Source organism: Lepisma saccharinum, chromosome 9, assembly GCF_977018435.1.
Source record: "Lepisma saccharinum chromosome 9, izLepSacc3.1, whole genome shotgun sequence".
Lineage (NCBI taxonomy): Eukaryota > Metazoa > Arthropoda > Insecta > Zygentoma > Lepismatidae > Lepisma > Lepisma saccharinum.
Genome location: NC_139237.1, coordinates 7066751 through 7090418, shown reverse-complemented (window position 1 = coordinate 7090418; position 23668 = coordinate 7066751). Strand labels below are relative to the sequence as shown.

The window sequence follows — 23668 nt, the reverse complement described above, 5'->3', positions numbered from 1 at the left end:
AATGGATACTCTTTCAGTTGTATATAACAAATTTTTAATACATCCTTCGATTGTTAAACTATTACTGGGTTGCCATGACTTGCATATATATGCCTCGTATATACAGTATATATATGCATCCGTCTGGCACTCATACATAACAACCAGTTTAAAATGTCGTGTCGACATCTCCGAAACTATCATATATGAAGAGTTGATTTCTTAAAAAAATCAGAACCCAACGGATGGTCATTTAAAGTGTTATAAATTATTTCGATTAATAATCAGTAATGAAGTGGCTCCAAATGTTACACTGAGTTCTGGACGTCAGCCAACAGGTATGGTTTTTACATTTATATCAGGTGATATTGGGATGCAAGGTCAATAGGAAACCCATTATGGTGAAAGTACGAGCTATAATTACCTGTATTTCTTTCTCGTATTCATATGGCGTGCATAAATGCTCATTTATGACTTTCACTATTCAGCTATGAAACTCTAAAGTGAAAGATATTAAATTTATTGCATATTCCAATGATACAGAATCTAGTTCATATTAATATTTTCTAGGACCTGTTATTATAGTTACGAACAACTAGTGTGCACGAAGAAAATGAAAAGCGGCAGACGAAATACTCAGCACCACATTAGTGTACTAGTGGAACCACAAGCAAAAAACCCTGCGCAGACCCGCGACTCCTGTGCACCGTACTCCAGCGTCGAGGGCAGGGGGAGAGTAGAGAATGCTTTCTTATGGCCCGAGCTGAACGGAAGAACGAAACCTGAGCGGAGACTTTTCGTCGAATATTATTTTCCTTGTGGTCGCTCTATAGTACGTAATAAATATTGCCAAAAATATAGTTTACATAGGGATGTTCATAACCGAAGCGTACTTTTGACAGAAAATCAAATGTGTGTTGGAAGATTTTTACGTAATGCGACGTTGGGGTTGATACATTCCTTTACTAAAGCACGCTGCTGATATAAATATCTTGAATAGTTGTTAAAAACTACAGCAGTGATTATATTGAATGATTTTACTTAAATTGTTTTACTAAATATGCTGATAATTGAGTAGATGTAAAAATCACATTGGCAATTGTAATGAGAAAGATACTGAGAAATGAAGACGTTTAAGAACGGACGGAAAGAAAAACGCATGAAGGTAACGAATTAAGAAGGGTATAAATAATCTATTTTGCCACTTCACCAATCTTCTCAACGTCTTCATTATACAAGATATGCAGAAAGCGACTTAAAATATTAAAATATAAATTGAAGAATTTTATGGTATAGTACAGTTCTTATTAAGACACAAAGTGGTCCAAAGAAATTTCTTACTAAACATATAATTGCAAAAAGAATGCAACTTGAAAATCTTTGACAGATCATAAAGATTTGCTGATCACAGGTATCCTTTTATTACACACAATTTAGTTTCTTTATCATAGTTATATCAAGATTAATAAGGGAAATATATATAAACAATAAATGTTTACAAATATTCTCTTCAATGTATGAAACATTCAAAATAAAGATTTTTGCAAAATCAAAATATTAATATTTCATTTTGCTTATGATGCCATTTCTTTCATTCCTGTATCCATGAACAGTTTCTTTCATAAATGAATCAATACCCACAGATTTTATTTAGTTTAACACTTTTACAGTGTTTCTCTTATGTCGCCTGAAAGTAGAATAAACAATAGATAATTATTACCAGTGTGAACGTCTTGAAGTTGCAGCTTCATGTTTTAAAGTTCTATTACGAAATGTGCGAGAAGAGAAAATGAAAAAAGCATATATGGGAGAAATAAGGACGTGGGTTATCACGAAGACTGACAACTATTAGTTGATATATGGTATATACAAATTCCATCGCCAGTAAAATTCTGTCTCATCCGGTCCTGAAGAATATTTCCATAAAACAGGGAAAGAAACTTAAGGATTTCGGCGAATCAGGTTTTCAGCTATTTGTCTTTCTGGCTATAAGAAACGACAAGAAATTCATAAATATGTATCACGTATCTCTGTGCAATGCGCTCAAATTCACTGACATGCTACCTGCAGAGAGAAATACCTAATATATCTTCACTGCGCTTCTTCTGCCAGCTGGGGTAAAAATCTAGACAACAAGAAAAGGTTGTTCATCTTTCGGCAGAAAAGAGAGTCGTAAAATAAAAAAAATAAAAGTTAAGTTCTCTGGAAAGACATGACGTAGTGAGGAACAGCTTCGTAAGAGAAGAAGAAACTGTAGCTCTTTTTCGAAAGATATAATTTCAGTGCGTCGACTCATCTGGGCGAATAACAAATCGTCGAAAAATGACGCAGAGAGGCCCTGAAAGGTTTCCCATGAGGACGGACCACGATATTTACCGTGCTCTCTGCTCCCCGTTGTCCTGCAGGCTTCTTTTTCTCCCGTCGGCTTTTCACCCTTAATCTCAAAGATGGGGAACGAAAGGGATATTATCCCTTGTCGAGGGCAGAAATCCTCCCTGGGAAAGATGAATGTTGGATGTCTCTGGAACACTGGCTTATATGGAGGAGGGAGGAAGCTCGGGGACACAATGGTAGCCGGAGGAAGGGAACAGACGCAGCCGCCATTATCTTCACTCGACCTCATTTGCGATGGAAACTTTCGATTAACTTTATTCTTGGATTTTGTAAACGTCGGTGCTTCTGCGATGAGACACGAGACTCGGTTAAAGTTGAAGAAAAATATGAGATAGAGACATGGACGTCCACAGGTTTCCCTCCGTGGATGGCATGGAATATATTTTATTCCAAAGCTCTTCTACCTCTGTTTAGATGTGATTCAGTTTGAAATTCTGCCCTTCTTCTAACCAACCTGTTCCAATCTTATAATCATTTCTTCGTATTTTCAGTGAAAATAGAAACATGTATGAAATGAGTAATTTTCGTCTAATTTCCAAGAGATTCTCCCGCCCTGATAGTGTAGTTGTTAATGCTGAAGACTCTACAGTGGTTCTCGGATTCGATTTCCGACGGAGAGTGAACAAGGGTGCTAATTTTAAACTGTAAATCAAGTTCCATTACATATCTTTCAATGAATTGGACCCACAAGCGACTCAGTGCTGGAAGGAGGAGATTCGTGGTACCATACGACCTAGCAATGGGAATTTAAGTAAAACACCTGTCACCGTGTTAAAATATATATATAAACAAAACTATGTATATGAACCATGCGCCGTACCAGTTATCAAATGTGAAGGCACAGCATGGCACAGTGGTAGAAGTAACGTACTACGAAGCAAGAGGTCTTCGCCTCGATACTTGGTAACAAATTATGTTTGTCTCGTCGTCATTTCATCCGATATCATTCAGACTCATCATCACAATTAGCAAGTAAAACATCCAAAACAATATTATTTACCAAATCCTTTCCGGAATGAGAGACTAGTAGCTCTAGATAGCTTCTTTCAGCATCATTTGATTGATTGATTGATTTTGTTTTTAATTTACTTCGCTTTTCTGTCATTTAGCTAATCGCGAAGAAATGATCATGTGATAGAACTGATCAAAGGACACTCACAAAGAACATCCACGTCCTGGCCGAAATTCGTACTCGGGACCCCCTCAACTGCAGTAGTAATGAATGCACCGTAGGATTTTGAGCCTCATCTACGGAAAATTAGTACACAAACAAAATAAGCATGAATTGAGGACTACAAGTGGTAAACGTTGTAAGTGCCAAAAGCGAAAGTGTTGGGAAATCGCATCGTTCCGCACATAAGCCCTTAAGAACATTCACACTAGTGACCTCTTCACAAGCCCTTTGAACTACTTAGAGGGCTACCAGCCACATTTCACGTTTACCACATTATAAAGCATGGCACATTTCACAGTATAACGTGAAAAACGGTGTTCGAATTATTGTGGCAATTATTATTATTATTTACCAATTTTAGTCTTCAATTTTTCATCGTCATCCAAGTAGCCAAGCGCGTTGAGTTTAGCTACGAAGATTTCACCCTTGGATTCTTTTAGAATACCCGCCGGACCCTGTGGCCGAGTGGTTAGGACATCGCGCTGCGACGCCAAGGGTCCCGGGTTCGAATCCCGCTCGGGGCTTGGTTGTTTGTGAGTGTCCATTCATAAATTTCATCATTTCATCACTCATCGCCGTCTTTGCAAATTAGCCAAGAGGCACAAAACGCGAAGTAAAATAAACTAAAGCAATCAATCAATCAAAGTTTCGAATGACCCAAGGATTTTTCTAAATTTCTAATTGAAAGTTTATACTCAGAGTATCGGATACCCTATCGAAGTCATTACAATAAGCCACCGTGCTTACAATATTTGCATCTGAGTTTTTGTGTTCCAATTAGAATCCTTCCGTATCCTCTCATCGACTGGCGAGGTCTTTCCGCGGGCTTCCGTACAGCCCACCGCGCAGGAGGCGATTTCCTCTCTCTCCTCTATAAAACCTAAACAAGTTCTCTCGGGGATCTTGGAGTGGCCGCGTCGAAGCCATTCTCTGCACCTATTGGAACGGTCGGAGGAGCTTTCCGCCTCACGCTCTATTAGCGCTTCGGGTGATGGAGGGATTGGCTCTCCAGGGCTCTCTTCGTGGCTCAAGGAAGCACGTGGGATTCTCCATGCTTGCCGGGGTTGGATTACAACGATACTTACATATGCACAACGATACGTATAAATGAGGGGAAAGCTGCCATATTTATTCTATAACAAAAGGAAGAAAAATGGAGCGATTAAGATCAAACCTCGGCTACGCAACCACAAGAGTTCCATTTACCACGCGAGCACTGAAGGCAGTGTGGCCAACATATAGAAAGTTATGGCGAAAGTGCGGATAATTTTTTACTTATAATGACACTATTAAGCCAGGGGTGACGGGTTGGAATCCCGGCCAAGGCATGGGTATTCTTTCTGTGTGTCTCTTCAAAAATTTCATCATATCATCACTCATCCTCAACGATTAGGCAAACATGCTAGAAAAGCGAAGAAAAATAAACCAAATCAAAAAAAATATATGTATATTTGTTGTTCCTGAACATTCAATAGGGGTATCAAGAAAGATTTTATGGGGGTGCAGGTCATGCCCCGTATAGAGAGACTTGACAGTAACAAAATGTCAATAATATTCAACAGTAATTAACATTAACTATTATATTCTTTTCGCCACCTTTTTTTGATTGTTGGTGTTTTGCTTCTACTTCGGTTCATTGTACAAGATTGAGTGATTGAGTTAATTTTAGTTCATTTCTTGCCACTTTAATAGCAAATTGAAGATGAGTGGTGATATGTCTATTGTCTATGATTGTATTCCTATTGTAATATTATTATTGTACTTTCTTGTCGTATAATTTATTTGCAATATTGAATTTTATTTTAATTTTAATCTGTACTTTTGTGGGTTAGGTGGTAGACCACCCAACTCTTTCGAGAGATGAAGTTATATATGTGCGAATATGGAGCATATGTTGAGAAATGTTCTGAAATATAAAAATATGTAAAATAGGAGCCAAAACCTAGTATGTGTACAAATGTGGAAAATAAAAACTGAATTTTTCTAGCCTCCATGGCATGATGTGCAAAGATAATGCAAAATATAACTGATTTCAGCTTCATACACACGTATGTATTTACATATAAATTCGTTCCCTAGTTAAAATTTCTACTCCCCCCACAACAGAAGCATATTTGAAAGGTGCGAGGCTGATCCGGCAAGTTACTTGCAGATGGCAGCAAATAAGTTGCGTCGACGCACTTGCGACAGTCAGAAATGAAGATGTCTATTTTTTTCTTACAGTTAACACTGTAGCCTATATGAAGATGGGAACGTAAATGTTTTGCTTTGTACTGGATTTCGAAGTTTTTTCCTCTCCAAATGGGAGAAGCTCCGATCTTCTTGGTTTATAGCCACGAAGGGACACCAGATGCTGACTGGCCAAGGGAGGTTTATGCCTGCAACGTAAAGTAACAGATGTGACAGCACCGCATCGAGGTTTTGTCCCCTCACTTTTTCCCAGCCCAAAAGTCTACTTCTGTCCCTTCACTTATACGGAAGGCACAGATGAAGGCAGTGTTGCCTAGTGTCTCCTGAAAACTGTTCCTGAAAGTCTTATGCTTATCTTAGTGTGTGATGCCGATAACAAATGCTAGAAGTTCTTAGTCATCACCACACTTGAGTAAATTTGGATGAAGCATCCTCCCAGCAAGATTAACATTTCTCTACGAAATAAATAATTATTGAGGTTTTTTTATTGGGAGGGGGAAATACCAGATGGTTTAACATAGTTCTAGGATGCCGATAATCCCTTTTCCCCATCACGTTAGATTTTACACCAATACGGTAAGAGTAAAATTTTTGTTCCAAAAGAAAGTGAATTTCATACTAAATTCGAAATGCCATCGGTGAAATTACTTACCTCGTACCCATTTCTGCATTTTCTACAGGTAGCTCCTAAAACTAGACATTATATTCTGAGTAGCTCGTGAATCGTCACGTACCAATGTACAAAAGTAATCTACCATCATTGTTGTACTCCGATGTTCCTGATACGGGCGTTCCATGGTGAAAACTTTTACCGTGACCTTCACTTAGTTCACCCAAGTTAGCAGGTAAACTGTCTAAATACGAATCTAGGCTCATTGTGAACCCTAATGTTTAGAACGTTTGCAGCATATTATTGTCATTTTCAAATTTATTGTTCCAGAGTAAATTGTTATAAACGTCTCTGAATGCACTCCAAGGTTCCCTTTCTGCGCTTCTCGTACTTTGTTCGAATTACGGGTCCTTTAACAACTTTGTTATCTGAGGTCCGATATTTGACAAATCTGGAAATTTTCTGACGAGATACCGGAAACACTGTTCATCCTTGTGCAAAGCTTTAACAAATTGTTTCATTAGACCCAGTTTTATATGTAAATGGTGGCAATAGAATCTTTGATGAGTCTGCTAAGTTAAATTGTTGCACATTTTTACCTCCTACACTCTGAGTGCTCCTGGGAGGCCATTCTGCTTGTATCCAATATTCATGAAAACATTAAAGATATTCACATTTTTACAATATAAACGTGACAATATCACACTTCTTCTTCCTATTTCACCTTTTGCTTTATAGCGTCGGGGTTGCCTCTATCCACTTCTTCCATCTCTCTCGTTCCTTTGCTATCCTCCCCATTTCTCTTATTCCTTTTCCTTTCTTTTGTCCTATTTCTTCTATTCCTTTTTCGACTGTATTCCGTGGTTTACTTCTTGTTCTCCTTTCCTCTGTTCTAGGTTCCAATAATTGTTTTCCTTTTCTATCTTCGTCCATTCTTACCACATGTCCAACCATTTTAATTGTCTTTACAATATCACACGCATGTTTTAAATGTGAGATGTCTGAAAGAATATTCGTTTTATTTGCTCGTTCTTTGAGATTAAATCTGTCTGCTGCCGTATTCTCTTCTACTCATCCTCTTCCATCCCTGAATGTACAATCGCGTTGAGATAATCTAATAAGCCGGCCCCCGTGACGGAGTGGTTAGCACATCACGCTACGAAACCAGGTGTCCCGGGTTCGAATACCGACCTGGGCATGGATGTTTGTGAGTGTCCATTCATAAATTTCGTCATATCATCACTCATCCCCATCTTCGCAAATTAGCCAAAAGTGGCACAGGAAAGCGAAGTAAAATAAGGTAAATCAATCAATCAGTAATCTAATAAATGGATGTTTCTTTTTGTTTTGCATTTTTCTCTGTCTATACGTATAAAAATATCTACTTTACCTGAGAGTCGATATTTTAAGGCCATAATGTTTGCCCACCCGCAAAGTGGTGCATATATCTCAAAGACAGCGGACTAACTAGGAAACTTTGCAAGCTCTTTGTGTTGACAGTGTAGAATTAATTAATTATCCAACAAACTAGCAAAACTAGGCTGCGATAAAATATCAGGTTTGACTCTTAGCATATGTCACTGGGTAGAACTCAGAGATTTTACCTTAATTACTCTCTTTCTCTCTCACACTGGCTTCAATACCAGCTATTACACGCATTTTTCATTTCCATCTTTTGAGCTTCGTCAACACAATCATCAAAGATGAATATTCATGATAACGGACTCGAAATGTGGACATGAAACAGCGCTTGAACAAAAAGTGTTTTTTGTTGTTCCCAATTTATGCCATTTTCCCGTGGATGTTGGCCACCACCTTTCGGACTACATTAACAGACAAGCGAGTGCCCTCCGCCCCCTCGTCCCTTCGTGGGGAGGGTAAGGCGACGAGGGATCGATCGGCGCGGGGTCGCGGCGATGACGATGAGTGATGGATCTCCCCGTTGTTTATGTATTTTGCGTTGCGGACTCCAAACGCGCCATCTGCTGGAGGATTTTGCGAGCGAGCGCGAATTGTCTCCTGACGGGAAGACAAATTTTCCCAATCGAAGGATAAAACCGACGCGTTCAATCGATTTGGACCCATTACGGAGGACGTCATCGCTCGCATCCATTTCAATCTCTCGTCTGGCGACGGAAAAGAACGTCAAAACTTTCGACAAGCGAAGAGAAAGATCCGAAGATTCTCCTCGGAAATAAAGAATGGATCAAGATACAAAAAAAAAAATATATATATCTTCGCGACTGATAACTTCAGACTCCATCATTGAAAGCATCTAAAATATTGAATTTCTTTCCCAGAAGACATTTCCTCCATCGGAATATTTCAGATGCAGAACTCCTAAAAAGTTTCGGGCATAAGAAAAAGTTACAAAGACGAATGGATTGTGGAATACTAATTAATTCGCCCAGAAACAAAGTGCATTTACTTCATCATCATAATAACATTTTTTCATGAAACAGAGCGAAACAAGTTTAAGTGCACTCTAATGATAAGATCGGTTAACAGGCATTGGACTTACAGTAAAATCCGAAGTAATGTAGTGTGCCTCATTGGCAATCCAAATATAAATCTCTTTATCAATGCTCTGAATGTTAGGGTCCTTGGTTATTTTTAAGTAAGATAGGTAGGTGAGTAAAAGGTAGCTCGTGTTCCTAAAATCATATTAGTATTTAATACAGCTGTCAAATGGCACATGAATGTAACCAGTCCCCCTCTGGTGCACTATGCAGAAATCCAACTGTTTCAGGCTGCCAACAGTCATTTTATGTAAGAATGACTTGGGGAGCCAGCAAATTAGTCGTCGTTGTTATTTTCAGGTAAGAAAGAAATATGTCTATATACATCCTTGAAATTAACGGATTTTCATATATTATACTCATTTTGAAAGCTCATTTAATTATCTTTTTGATCATGTAGTTGCATTGAAAAAATGGTTTTTTTTTTTGTACCTATTTTTGTTTAAAACGTGGTCCAGAAGCGAGTTCCTAAGGTGGCCCATGGTTGATTTGGTTTATTTTACTTCTTTTCTTCCACTTTTGGCTAATCGGGAAGATGAGAATGAGTAATAAGATGATGAAATCGATGAAAGGACACTCACAAAGGCAACCCATTACCAGGCCGGGATTCGAACCTGGGACCACTGCTCCCAAAGTAAAGGTTTTGCAATTTTTTAAAAAACTTAGCAAGCAATTTTACAAAATATACATTTGGTGCACGTTGTTAATTAGTTATCGAAGTTATTTTTATAAATTTCAGAAAATTATCTCCTATTAGAGGTTTGTAATTTGCCCTAGAAGCTTAACTATTGCCACCTTTGGTTCACCTACCTTATGCAATGCTTCTACTACTTATACATACTCTAATGGCACCTATTCTCTCGTCTTCAGACGAACAATTGTAATTTCCAATTGAAAATAAAGTAAGAACACTAAAGCGTTCCTGACTCATAGTATGCGTAAAAACCTTATATAATTTTTAACATATAAAACTATCTGCATGCCTTTGCTGCTGTGACAGGAACAATAAGGAACATGATAAAGTACAAGCCCTAAATAAATCAGTACAACTGGAAGTTAGTGAACTATATTGTGTATACATAACAACTTTCGAATACATAACAACTAATTTGCATGACGCTGGACTGGATCCGCCTAGAGTCACCGCTAGTTTGATCACAGTAGGAAAAATTAGGTACATTTCATTATAATTACATAAAAGCTTCCTGTACATTTAAATATTTGAGTACTTATTTAAAAATCCTGGATTCGAAATATATTCCTTTTACACCATGCGTTGTTATTACATATGACTAACAGGACTGGACTCGGTATTCTTTCAGCAGAATGTTCTAAAAACAAATTGACAGGACGACCTCCGTGTCAGAATGGTGAGCTTAGGACGCTTCGAAACTAAGGGTATGAGTAAAGAATGCATCCTGGGCTGGGTGTTCTTTGTGAGTGTAGTGCCTTCATGAATTTCATTATGTTATCGTTTATCCTCATCTTCACCATTAGCCAGAAGAAGCACAAAAGAGAAGTAAATAAACCAAATCAATGAATCAATCAGAGAAAATTGAAATATACAATTTACATTTGTGTTCTCCATGAGTGGCTTTTTCGGGGAAGATTCTTTAGAAATGCCATTTAGTGGATAACTCCGATATCTCCACTCTGCATACTTCACGACAACATTGCAGTTGAGTTGTTGAACTCGCATCACGCAAAATAATTAGGCCATTAGCGTGTCCTTGAACAATTGTTTTTCAAGTTTCAGCTTATAAGCCTTATGTGCCTCCGGCCAGGGGTCCCGGGTTCGAATTCTGGCCTGGGCATGGATGTTTGTGAGTGTCCATTCATCAATTTCATCATATCATCACTCATCCCCATCTTCGCAAATTAGTCAAGAGTGGCACAAAAGGCGAAGTCAAACAAATCAAATCAAATCAAATTATGTGCCTTCTAGAAACATAAATTTAGGATCACTGAAATTTAATTCAATACATACTCTGTAGTATGTTCAGAATTGCATATTCAACTACTTTTCGAGAGCAATTCTAAAGTCTCCAAAACGCATTATTATTACTTCTTTACTGATTTAAACAAACAGCAAAAACAAAAATATCAGAGATTTATATAAAGGTGTAAATGAATTTAGAAAGGGGTGGCAACCTAAAGTAAACTTGATAAAAGATAAAGACGGTGATTTTCTAGCTGACCCAAGCGATATTCTAAATAGATGGAAGAACTACTTTAATGACCTTTTAAATGTCCATGTAGGAGATAAATCAGAAGTAAATGAAGTACACACAGCAGAATCTTTAGTTCCAGAACCTAACTTGATTGAAGCTGAAGATGCTATTAAAAGGCTAAAGAATAACAAATCAACTGGCATTGATTTAATACCAGCTGAGTTAATTAAATATGGTGGAAATTCATTAATATGTCAAACTAACTAAATAACTAACTCCCTAGCCTTCTTAAACCCGAAGGTTCATGGCTGCAGCAACACAGGCCTTCCATCTTTCCCTATCTTGAGCAAGTTCTATATACTCTTTTCCATCCCTACCGATTTCCCTTAGGTCCATCTCAACGTTGTCCCTCCATCTTCGTCTTGGCCTTCCTACAGGTCTCTTACAATAAGGTTTCCCAACAATAATCCTGTAAACTCCTCTTTCCTCTCCCATTCGTGCCACATGGCCTGCCCACCTAAGTCTTCTTGATTTAATTATTCTAATAATATCTGGACATGAATATAAATTATGTAGTTCTAAATTATGTAACCTTCTCCACTCACCTTTCTCCTCATCCCTTTTAGGTCCAAAGATTTTCCTAAGAATCTTATTTTCAAATACTCTCAATTTATGTTCCTCTTTCAATGTAAGGGACCAACTTTCACATCCATATAATATTACAGGCAAAATTACGGTTTTGTATATTTTAACTTTTAGTTTCTTAGATATTAAACGAGAAGACAAAAGTTTATGAAGAGAGAAGTAACATGCATTTCCTGAATTAAGCCTACTTTTTATTTCCTCTTTAATATAATTTTTATTTGTTAATATTACTCCTAAGTATTTGAATTTGGAAACTAGTTCAAACGAGTTGTTATCAATAATTAGAAATCGGTAGGGATGGAAAAGAGTATATAGATCTTGGTCAAGATAGGGACAGATGGAAAGCCTGTGTTGCTGCAGCCATGAACCTTCGGGTTCAAGAAGGCTAGTGAGTTAGTTAGTTACTGATTTAAACATTAATTGTAAATGTGTCGCATCAGTTGGTTTGGTGTTTATTATAGATGCATTTTTACTCAAGGGTGGCCTGAGTCATCGAATGCATTAAAGGTCCTTAAAACATGCAATTAATATAATTAGACGCTATTTTAGCAATTAGTAATTGATATAATCATTGGTGTTGGACTGCGTAATATGATAAGCGGGGAACGGATTTATATGTAAATACATATTTATGTATGAAGCTGAAATCAGTTATATTTTGTATTTTTCATGGCATGCAGACTCGAAAAATTCAGTTTTCATTTTCCATAATTGTACGTATATTAGGTTTGGCTCATATTTTACATATTTTATTTATTTTTACATAATATTTCCCTTTTTCAGAACATTTCTCAACATATTTGTACAATAACTACATGGTCCTGTGAGACCGATAGAGTTGGGTGAATTTCTTGCGAATAACTGACAAATTGGAAATATACTCCCATTATTGCTTGCGATATTGATTCCAGTTTTAGTCAATATAAATCCATTTTAACAGACAACAGAAGGAATTTCACATTCGAACACTTACAACAAAATTTTCTTATTTATTGTTTTAGAAACAGAAAATGAAAACACATTTTGTGTTCTTTTACAATTAATGTAATGTAAGTGTACTGTATTTTATGTATCTCTTGTATTAAAGGTAAATTTTTACAATTTTAAGTCCATATTTTACTCCATATTTGGAGAAAATAACTAAATATGTATGTACATATTTAGCATATTTTTACTACATACTATAAATTATTTCCCTGATGATAAGCAAAAGTCACAATAATGCTGCTTGGTTTTACCAAAGTAAGGATAACAACTGCAATTTAGGCCTCTCCGATGGAGGTCATCTTATAATTGGGAAGCTTCGGATTCGATCGCTGGTCATGAAAAATTGCAAAATGGTTCAGATTCCATCTTAAATTGAAGGTCCAGCTGCGATTACCTTATATGAGCTTTAAGTGGACTAAAAAAACTGCAATTGTTCTCATGCAAATTCCCATTGATCTTAGGGTGTTGTATGAAGGAGATAGTTAACAAACAGATTTTAGGTATGTACACTTCTCTCTTAAAAATTGCATAGAAGAAAGATGATTAATTTTTTACAGTTTTTTCATATAATTTCAGAAATGGAGTGAGCTCTAATTCCCGTTTTCGGCACGCCTTGATCAACAGTACTACATACTCACTAATATTCATGTTATTTATCACAAATACACTTAACAGATAATCATTTTAATTGATGTTAGTATTACAAGATCTATTTTACTTTGCTAAATGTATGAGCGTGATAGTCAAATAGCAAAATTGTTGCTGAATGAAATGGCATTTAACAGTTATGAAATTTGTCTCAACAACTGTACCTTTGAGGCAAATTACGTCAGTTATTTTGAGAACTTTCAGTCGTAACTGAATACAATTGTCCTACATTAGTGGAAATTGAGAATTTTAAAAAAAAAATCCATCTAGACAAATGGAAACTTAGCCTTGTCTGCATATAACTTCGCAATTCATATTAACTGTAGATTCACAAACTGGCATGAGTGAGAGAGGGATGGATTGTAAATATTGATTGATTTGGCATATTTTACGTCGTCTTTCTGCCACTTTTGGTTAATCGTTAAGATGGGGATGAGTGTTGATGTAATCAAACGGATGAAGGGACACTCACAAAGAACACTCATGCCCAGGCCGGGATTCGAACCTGGAAGCCCGGTATCGTAGCGTGTTGTGCTAACTAGTCCGTCATGGAGGTCGAAATGTGTGTGTTAAGGGAGGATATTTCATTTATGAACGAATTTCTCCCAAAGTGATCCAAATTCAAGAGTTAACCCGGCAATGCCCTAAAAAAGGTTCCAGATATGACCAAAGCGTAAATAATTCTACTGAAATATGTATGAAATAATTAGAAAGAGATTCTCCAAACCCCTGCCTACTTAACGATCAAGTCTTCTATTGACCAGCAACTTAGATTGTGTTATATACATTGTAAAGGGATCATTCGCTTTCTTTGGAGATTTTGTGACTTTCTGTTGACCCACAATAATTAAAGTGATATAATTTAATATCATTGATATACTAAGCATTAGAAACTTACCCCTCAACCTATTTAACGTCGAACTTAATAAGATCGACACATCCTGCTTTATAATTTCTACTTAGTAAGGATTAAAATGGTCACAATTCTAAAAAAATCCCTAGACAGGAGGACTATTGGGACTTCATTGGTTCATACTCAAAACCATGTCATTACTATTCAAATAGATGTCAATAGCATCCTTTCCCTTACGACTACTTAATATGTATTTTATTAGATTGCGTTAATTGCTTGTAAAAGTCAATTATGAGACACGTCTTACAAATTCCAGGGAGGGAGATGTATTTAGGTTGGAACACAGTATATCATCAGGAGATGAAAAATCAAAATACATAGGTGTTCAACATCTCACATTGCGACAACAGTCACGAAGAAAAAGCAAAGAAAGAAAAGTACATTTTACCAGGTAGAAAACATTTTGTTTAAAGTTTATTTTTCGTCATGTACAACACCCAAAGAAAAGGACAAAAGTGGCAGTCAGTTTCTAATGTGTGAAGTATGTTTCATGTTCTGAATTCTTTTCCTTTCCTTATTAATATGCATCACAATGTAAGAGTTATAGAAAAAAATGGGAATCGGATGTACGAGGGTATTTCAAAATATTCCAGGATTACACTTTATATGTAGTTAGACGAAATGTAGCCCTACGTCACCCCTAAATATCTCATAATAAAAGATCCTACTAATAGCTTAATATAATAATTTAATCTCTTTCTGGAGGAATTTTGTACTATTTGTACAGAAATTATATGTGAACCGTTTCCTCATCTCAACTTTAGATATAGAGGCAGCAGAACTACTTCCTTCCAGATCCCAGTTTCTTGTTAGTAACTGTTGTCCTGTAAGCTGACATCTAACTCCGTACGCTTCACTGTGGTATGGGCCACTCATTCACTCGTCAATAAAGTACAGGATGAGCCAAGAGTCCCATTACCCCGTAGGTATGTGAGTCTGTGCTGTGGTAGTGGCTCGTAGTGATACTTAGTGGTTGTAGTTGTAAGTGGTAGTAGTAGTTGTGTGCAGATAGCGATGTATCTCTCAGGATTTGTCTTTCATTGTGTCATTACAGATCGTATGAACCATGGCTGACGAGTCAACGTATACCTTGGAGGAACGGATTGTCATGAGCACCTGGACACATGAGAAAATTAATGAAGGACATCCAAAGGGTTTTCGTTGCAAGATTTAACAAGCCGACCCAACCAAACCAAACCATATTTCCATGGGAGAGAAATATTTTCGAAACCGGTTCCATCAAAGACAGACCCCGATACGGACGCTCTTCGACGAGAGCAGAAACGTGTACTGAGGCATCTGTTGAAAGGTCACCAATAAAATCAGTCTGCAAGCGATCACAAGAATTGGGAGTTCCATACACAACACACAGGCACATGAAACAAGATTTAGGATTGAAACCATAACCTTCTCTAGTTGCAAAATACGTAGGGGTAATTGGACTTTTGGCTCGCCCTGTAGACTATGTTAGTACCTTAAGAGTTGCCCAAGTGTTGTAATAGCTTTCAAATCAACGCTAACCGATAATTCCATAACCCATGCTTTAGAGGGTCTTTAATGTTATTATGACTTCTTCGAAAATACACGAGATGGTTCAAAAGGCAGATCTATACTTGTTAGCGTTGTTGAATAGCACATACTGCAAAGAGGCGGATTTTCAACAAAATATATGTAATCAAACCAGAATAGTAATCAGTAATTTTCCTATGTAGTAAATTTATTCTTATTTTTAACACCGCTTAAAGCGATGAGATATGCACCTGTGTTTTAATGAGTGGCTCTAGCAACCATATTCGTCTTTGCGTCTCTTTGCTACGTGACTGCATCGGTCAGTTTGGAAAGCCAGGTGAGCACATAAGCACATAACTATTTCACGTCGTTCATCTTGTACATCACAACTGCATAATCTTCATTGCTCTTTATAGTATCTGTTTGCTTTGTACATAACTAGAAATGTCATATTTAATTACGACTACTTTCAAATCGCACTATACTGTAAAATTCCTGTAAAACTTATTCACAAAATCAATTTTCGGCTCCGCATTAGACATAACTCCCATGGATCCATGAAAATCACGTGGCCATCTCGTGCCGACGAACTCCCGTCGCCTGCTGTTGTGACCGAGAGGCAACAAATTTAGGGACTTACTCTGTAAACTGAAAATATAAAAATGATGTGGTGACCCTTAAAGAACAATTGTAGCACCTGAGATGTTTGAATGAAAACTCATGCATCTCAGCATTCTGCGTTGAACACATGCTGTCCATGCCATGATTCGACATCACTGCGTAAAGACATATTTCCATCAATATCTTTCATCTGCTGTATTATTATTTCGAATTTGTTTTAGTTTGAAGCAAATATAATTTGGCACAACTCTGATGGAAGACAAGATTGACGAGAGAGAGAGAGAGAGAGAGAGAGAGAAAGGAAGGATGTTGTTTTTGCAGCCGTGGTATATTCCAGGCTACACTGTCTAACAAGAAATTTTAATTCAGGAATATTTGGAACTACCCTCGTATATCCGATTTGCAAGATACACGTGCAGTACTTGATAGAGTGAAATTATTTTTAACATACGAAAGCAGCGTTAAAATAACCTTCGGAGCATGTGTTCATTTTTAACCAGCTCAAACTAGTAGAGTAATGAGTTAAAATGCTAAAATTAGATGTATTAATATCATACATATTATTTTTTTAACAAATAATTGTTACGGTTTTGAACCAAATTTTATAGATCACAGCCTTTTTTAAACTGTAATATTTTAAGATTCAACATGTTCCTTATTCACATTTCTCCAAAATGCATTCCTCGCCTCCTCAGTCAGTCTAATCTTCAGCTATCGTCAGTTACTATGGCTACCAGAGCGCTAGGCACTCTCTGGGGTAAGGTAAACTTGGAAATTCTGCATTCCAGCATACGAGTGCACAATAGACCAATTGTCCAATCTTTCAATTCCCATTTCGAGTTATTCACTTTTTTTTTTTTTTTTAGAATTTCAAGTACTCTCCTTGCCTGAAATGACTTTCCCAACCCCCCATTTTTTGAAGCACCGAGCCCAGCAACAATACCTGACGTCACAGCTTTCCACTTAAGTTACCGCAATGCGCCTCCCGCCTTCATGCAGCATTATTCCCACACAGCAAGAGACCAGGTTGACAACATGTTAACCGAGTTCTGAAAGAGAGGGTAGCCCCGAGAGTATTGCCACGGAAGCTAAAACAGCTACTGGGAGCACAACGGCAGACTTCAGTACAGGTAATCTCTTGCAAAAAACACTAATTTACTCATAATCACAAATGAGAATACTTTTCTCAGCTATCTCTTGAGCAAGCGAACTAAAACAAGTACCTGTGCAAGTAGTGGCACGAGGTGGCTTCACCAATGAACACGTGCAAGGGAACGGGATTGCGTGGAAAGGTTGAAGCGACTGCAGTTACCAGCCATAGAGGAACGTGTACTGCTTCGCTCTGCCCATTCGATTTCCCACTTTTTCTTTCGCTATGCTCTGACTTGTTCCAGAGATTCCTGGTACAGGGTATACCTGAATGAATGGGTCCCGTGTTCAAACTCCTGTGGAAGCTCATAGTGTATCGGATCCCTCTCTACACTGTAGGTCCAGTCATGATTAGCTTAGTTGCTCAAAGAGGTAACGGAAAACAAATTTTGACTTCCAAGTTTTACACTCGTTCACTTTTCACAGTTGCAAAATTAGCGTCGGTGTCGGAAACATGTTGTGCGCGATGTGCATCTTACATCGCCCCAAGATATAGAAATCTGAAAGTGCAAAATCCGGACTATACGGTAGATGTGATACGACGGTTCAGCCAAGATCTGACAGACTTGCATTTCCTCATCTTTTTGTTCCCGTGTGAGAATAGGTCGGTACCCACTTAGCACGAAGGTTGATATATCCCAACGTTACCGATGCTGTTTCCATAGCATTGAGGCCGACATTCACAGTGACTTGCGTATTCCAACTTTTTGCGCAGATGGCTCATACACCACACAAATATCCAATATACCTCCTGGATATCCATTTATCCGAATACGTGATACCTAGGGGATATCCAGAAATGAATATGTTATGAACATTTCCGGATCAATTTTGGACATGTTTTGGACATCAAGTGGGACGTTATCTGGACATTATGCTTTGATTTAGACAACTTTTGTACGTACTTTGGATATTGTATGGATACGAAAAGTACATTTTTAGGCTACATTTGGATCTTATCTGGACATTATTTAGAGATAAAAAAAACATTTTTGAGCGTACATACCTAATACAGCAGTTTGTGATGATACATGATGACATATACACAATATTATAAATAAGAAAAAGAAATTAAATGAGTACTACATGATAAAATATAGTGAGAGTACCAATTTCGTTAAATTTTAAAAAAAATAATTTTAAAAGTACAATGTAATTACATATGTTAAAAACACATTAAAAGTAATATTACACATGTTAAGAAAATTAAAATACTTATTATGTCTGAAATAAAAAGTTACAGATATTGCAGAGCAGTTGTTTCGGAAGTATAATTTTAGATAATAAATACGGTAGATAAAGTTTTCCATTAATTTGTTTGGAAATGTAATTGTAATCGTTAATATTTCTTCTTTCCAAGAGACACGACATATTAAGTTTGTCTAACAAAATATAATATTCATAATAAAACCTAAAAAGTCTGAATTTAAAATATAAAAATGAGACAAATCTTTTCTGTACATTTTCAATTATGTCTTTCGTATTATTATTACATGCAAAATTCCAAGTTGTTGTACTGTATTCCAAAATAGGCCTTACATACACAGTGAATAACTGAATTAACAGTAATAGATTGTTTTAATTCGACCATTTCTTAATTAAGTGGCCGCTTTTCTTTCTAGCTTTTCTAGCAATTTCATATACATGATCTTTAAAATCAAGCCTCATGTCTAAAACGACACCCAAATCTTTAATAACTTGAACTCTTTTAACTACAAATGAGTCTAATTTATAATTATAACTGCACCACTGAATTTTCCTTGTAAAAGTGATAATGATGGATTTCTCTGTATTCATTACAAGTTGATTATTAGCCACCCAGTCACTGACTGCATTCAGATCAGATTGCAACTGAACATGTCTATCATCAGTGTCTATTTCAGTGTATATCTTGATATCATCAACATAAAATATATACTTCGCATGCTTGATTACTTTAGAAATATCATTCAAATAGATAGCTAAGGGAAGAGGTCCCAATGGAGGTCCCTGGGGCACTCATTTGTGTATTTTACCTGGAGTTGAAAATGTTGATGTCATCCTTACACATAAAGTTCTTTTACAAAGATAACTCATGAACCAAGCACAATATCTAGGAACACATCTATAATAGTTGAGTTTATGCACTTATAAATTATGATTGACAATATCAAAAGCTTTGGATAAATCAAGGTGTATATAACATCTAGTTCACTCTTTTTACAGAAGGATTGAAAAGCATCAGTTATCAGAACTGATAGATATATCTTCCTGGTATAAACCCACGTTGACATTCATTAATTATATATACTCTTAGTATTGAAATATAAAGATTTGTGTATAAGAGATTCAAAGATCTTACTAAAAATATTTACAATGGTAATCGGCCTGTAATTACAAATTTTGCTGTTCCCAGTTATCTTTTGAATTGGCACCAAAGTTACTTCCTTCCATAATTTGGGGAAGATACCAGTTTTTAATGATTTGTTGAAAATTATGCACAAGACAGGTGCAAGTATATCACCGCATACTTTGAACATATAATTCGGTATATTGTAGAGACCAGAATTACTTCTAGCCTTAATTTTCTTGAAGACATCAATTATATCTTTCTCACAGATTACAGGAGGAAATATAGGATTAAAATACCAATCAGATTCCTGAAGATCAGTGTCTTGAGGTTTAGAAAAATTACCCTTGAAATGACTCATAAATGCATCAGCAATTTCCTTCTCATCATGCAATATTTTATCATCAGATGTGACAAGAGTAGACAGTTTAGGAGGTGACCCATTAAATAGTCTCCAAAACAAGCCTTGTCACTAGGGAAACAGGAATTTAAATAGTTATAATATCTACACTTAGCATATTTGATATTTCTCTTAATTCCTTTCCTTAATAAATAAAATGTGGCATACCAAGTAAGTTTATTTGTTTTAATGTACTTATAATAAAACCTTTTCTTCTTGTTAAGCATACGTTTTATACTACGTGTTATCCAAGGAGAACAACTTTCTTTCTTTTGATGCACCATCTTAGGAACATTTCTGTTTACAGCTATTAGTACAGAAGAGTGTAAGGACTCGACAATTGTATCCAGATAATTAGAAAAGTCAATTGTTTCAAGATTAATCTGGACTAAATTTAGATAGATTTACACATGCGTTTATAACAAGGACTCTCCTCTCTCTCTCTCTCTTTCACCCCCCCCCCCACACACACACACAAACGCGTGCATCACCGCACGGACGCATACAAACACATAAAACACACACACCTTAAAAATGTATTACATTCACACACATAACCATGTAATAAGCAGAGTATTGAGCTTGTTCATCACTGACACATGCAAGTATCGCAGCTTCCTGAATTCAAACTAGCGACAACGAGCGAGACACAAAGCAACTTTCATCTATACTTCGCGCATGCGTAACTCGCTGGGACACAGACAATGTCCACGCGGGTGATCCTCTGAATATCCGGGTTGGGAGTTTAAGGACGTATAATGAATATCGCTAATATACATGGATCTTATATCACATGTATATCCCTTGAGATATTTCTGACATTATAAGTGAGTATTGAATCGATTTTAGTCTATATTGTATTGTAGCGTTTCTGATTCTAGGATTAAGTTTCAATGCCTAATAATATTAAATAAGTTTATAAACTCAAATTACAGAGTGCAATTATTGTTTCAATTGCACGATAAAGTACGAAAAAATATTTATGTTCATTTTCTAATATCCGAAACACATCCTGTTTACATATATTATATATATCCAATTTTGTACAAGTTCTAGCTACGTAATGAATATCCAGAATGGGATCAGTTTTAGATATCCAGTTTTGAAGAATATTTGGTTCTGTATTTGATATCCAGAATGGGATCAGTTTTAGATATCCAGTTCTGGATATCCCATCGACGTCCAATAGATATCCAGAATGGGATGAGTTTTATATACCCATTTCTGGATATCCAATGGACTTCCAATGGATATCCATAATATCTGTGGATCTGATCAGGACATTGTGGATATCCAATGAATATCCCTTGGAGATTTGTGCTGTATGGGGACCTCGTCGAGTTCATTGGTTAATTGCGTGGGGTGGCAATTGGTACGGGCTGCCCACAGCTTTGTTCTTCCATGCACTGTTTGACCTCCTTAAATGTTTACCAAGCCTCAAGTAATGCCAATTAAGTAATTCTCCTCGCATTAACGAATTTGGTGGAACACACTACTTCCCATGGAATCCACGTTACTTGCCACCTTGCACGACTTCCCCTCTGCTGCTTCAATTTTAGCTTATATGTTACCAATGACTTTAGAAAAATACACTAACACTGCTCCATGATTCTATAAACCGTGGGAAGGTAGTAGCCAGAACACAAAGCATGATTAAGTTATATTAGTTACTGAAAGTTACAAGTTCTCATTTAGGATTGAGGGATTGGAAGGCCTCAACACTCCACATTTAAAAAGTTGGACTGAAATGTTACAACTAGAATTCAATTCATTGTTAATAAACAAACTAATGATAATCTAATTTTAGTGTACTTACTTCCTTCGAAAGCATATATGGGCGTCCAAGCAACTTGAGGTCTTCCTGGGTTGTACACGAGTGTTATAAAAAATAAAATAAAGAGAAAAAGTTTAAATCCTTCCATGTTTCTTAAAGGAACGTGTTGTTAGTTTTGAAGCATCGTTTCTTGCGAACTTTATGTTTTGAAGCGAATGCAGGTGACAGAATTTCCGGATGAAACGCGAAGTTAGAAACGCTTCATTACTAACGCGAAACACTTGCAGCACTTTCACACGCGAACACCATTTGCAGGAAGTCTTTCTCTCCAAAGTCACTCGCAAGACCTGGCCATCGCGGAGAGAAGCACCGGAATTAAACGCGACGCGGAATACACGGATCGGCCACGGGGCTGCATCTGAAAGCAGAAGGAAATAAATATTAATCACATGTCTATATACACACTTACAAATATATATTGGTACAGTAACAAGCATTTACATACACTGCTGGACAAGAAAACCCGGACACTTGCATTTTTTGTGATAACTCATAATTTAGAATTATTTCTGATTCGAAGGCTAACTAAATGTTACAGAAATTATTGGAAATAAAAAACCTAAATATATTCAACAGAAAACAAATATATTGTTCAATTGTTCAATACTTAACTGAGTGCGTAATTCATAAGTAATTGCAATTCAGATATTAAAATATTAAAGTGTCCGTGTTTTTTTGCCCAGCAATATAGATATAAAGAATACACGCATAAACACATAAATATGTATAATGTGAGTCTAATTTCTTAACAGGATAATGAATTACACAAGCTCTCAACGCCTGATAGCCCCCTTATATATACAGGGTGTACCAGAAGTGATAGCGCAAACTGAAACTGTGAAACGTACACGATAGTAGAAGCAAAAAGTCTCAGTAAACACAGGGTCGCTTACGAACCGTTTTCGAGATAATTGCGAATGTATGGTTACGATCCGCCACTGACCTCATTTTTTATACACATCGTATGCTTTTCACGTGTGTCCAACTTAGTAACAAATAACAGGATTAAGATGTTCACTTCGCTACATATTACTATTGCTTTTATTAACAAGGAATATTGTACAGTACAGTATGTTACATAATTCTTGAAGCTTTTCTGGAGGCGAATATCGACTTCAATCACTTCAATCCCTGAAGACGAGAGTGACGTTAGCTCTCGAAAGCTCGGAAGCCTATCCGGAAATAATCTGGCTGATTGCACTGTTCAGTTATAAATAAAGAAACGTGGTAGTGCGCAAGGAAACAAGCGCACAATGTCTACAAACAATGAAGTCAGTGGCAGATTGTAGCCACACATTAGCAATTGAAGCATTCCACCGAATAACGCTGCATGGCACTTTTGGGAATGTGCTGAGTTACCAGTGAAAACATGCTGCTTCTACAGGTTACATGCTGGCCAGTCAGAAGGTCGGATGTTGCCCAAAGATTGCTACTGTCTTTGCATAAGGTTTTATGTTGTTTCTACTGTAGTCCAGTAACATATAACAGGTTTTATCCGTTGTTCTCGCTTTCACAGAAATGTGCAATGCAGCGTTATTCGGTGAAATGCTTCAATTATCTCCCAAAGTGTTAATTTGCAACCCCATGTTTACTGAG

General features: G+C 36.8%; 1 protein-coding gene across 1 annotated transcript in view; it reads right to left on the bottom strand.

Moving 5' to 3' along the window:
* The window catches only part of LOC145992323 (uncharacterized), a 797619-nt gene that overhangs the window by 372020 nt on the left and 401931 nt on the right, over positions 1-23668 (bottom strand). Inside the window, exon 4 of the mRNA XM_083128704.1 lies at positions 22055-22430. Coding sequence (XP_082984830.1) covers positions 22055-22160 — 106 coding nt within the window. The 5' untranslated portion in view covers positions 22161-22430. The remainder of the gene's footprint in view (positions 1-22054; positions 22431-23668) is intronic.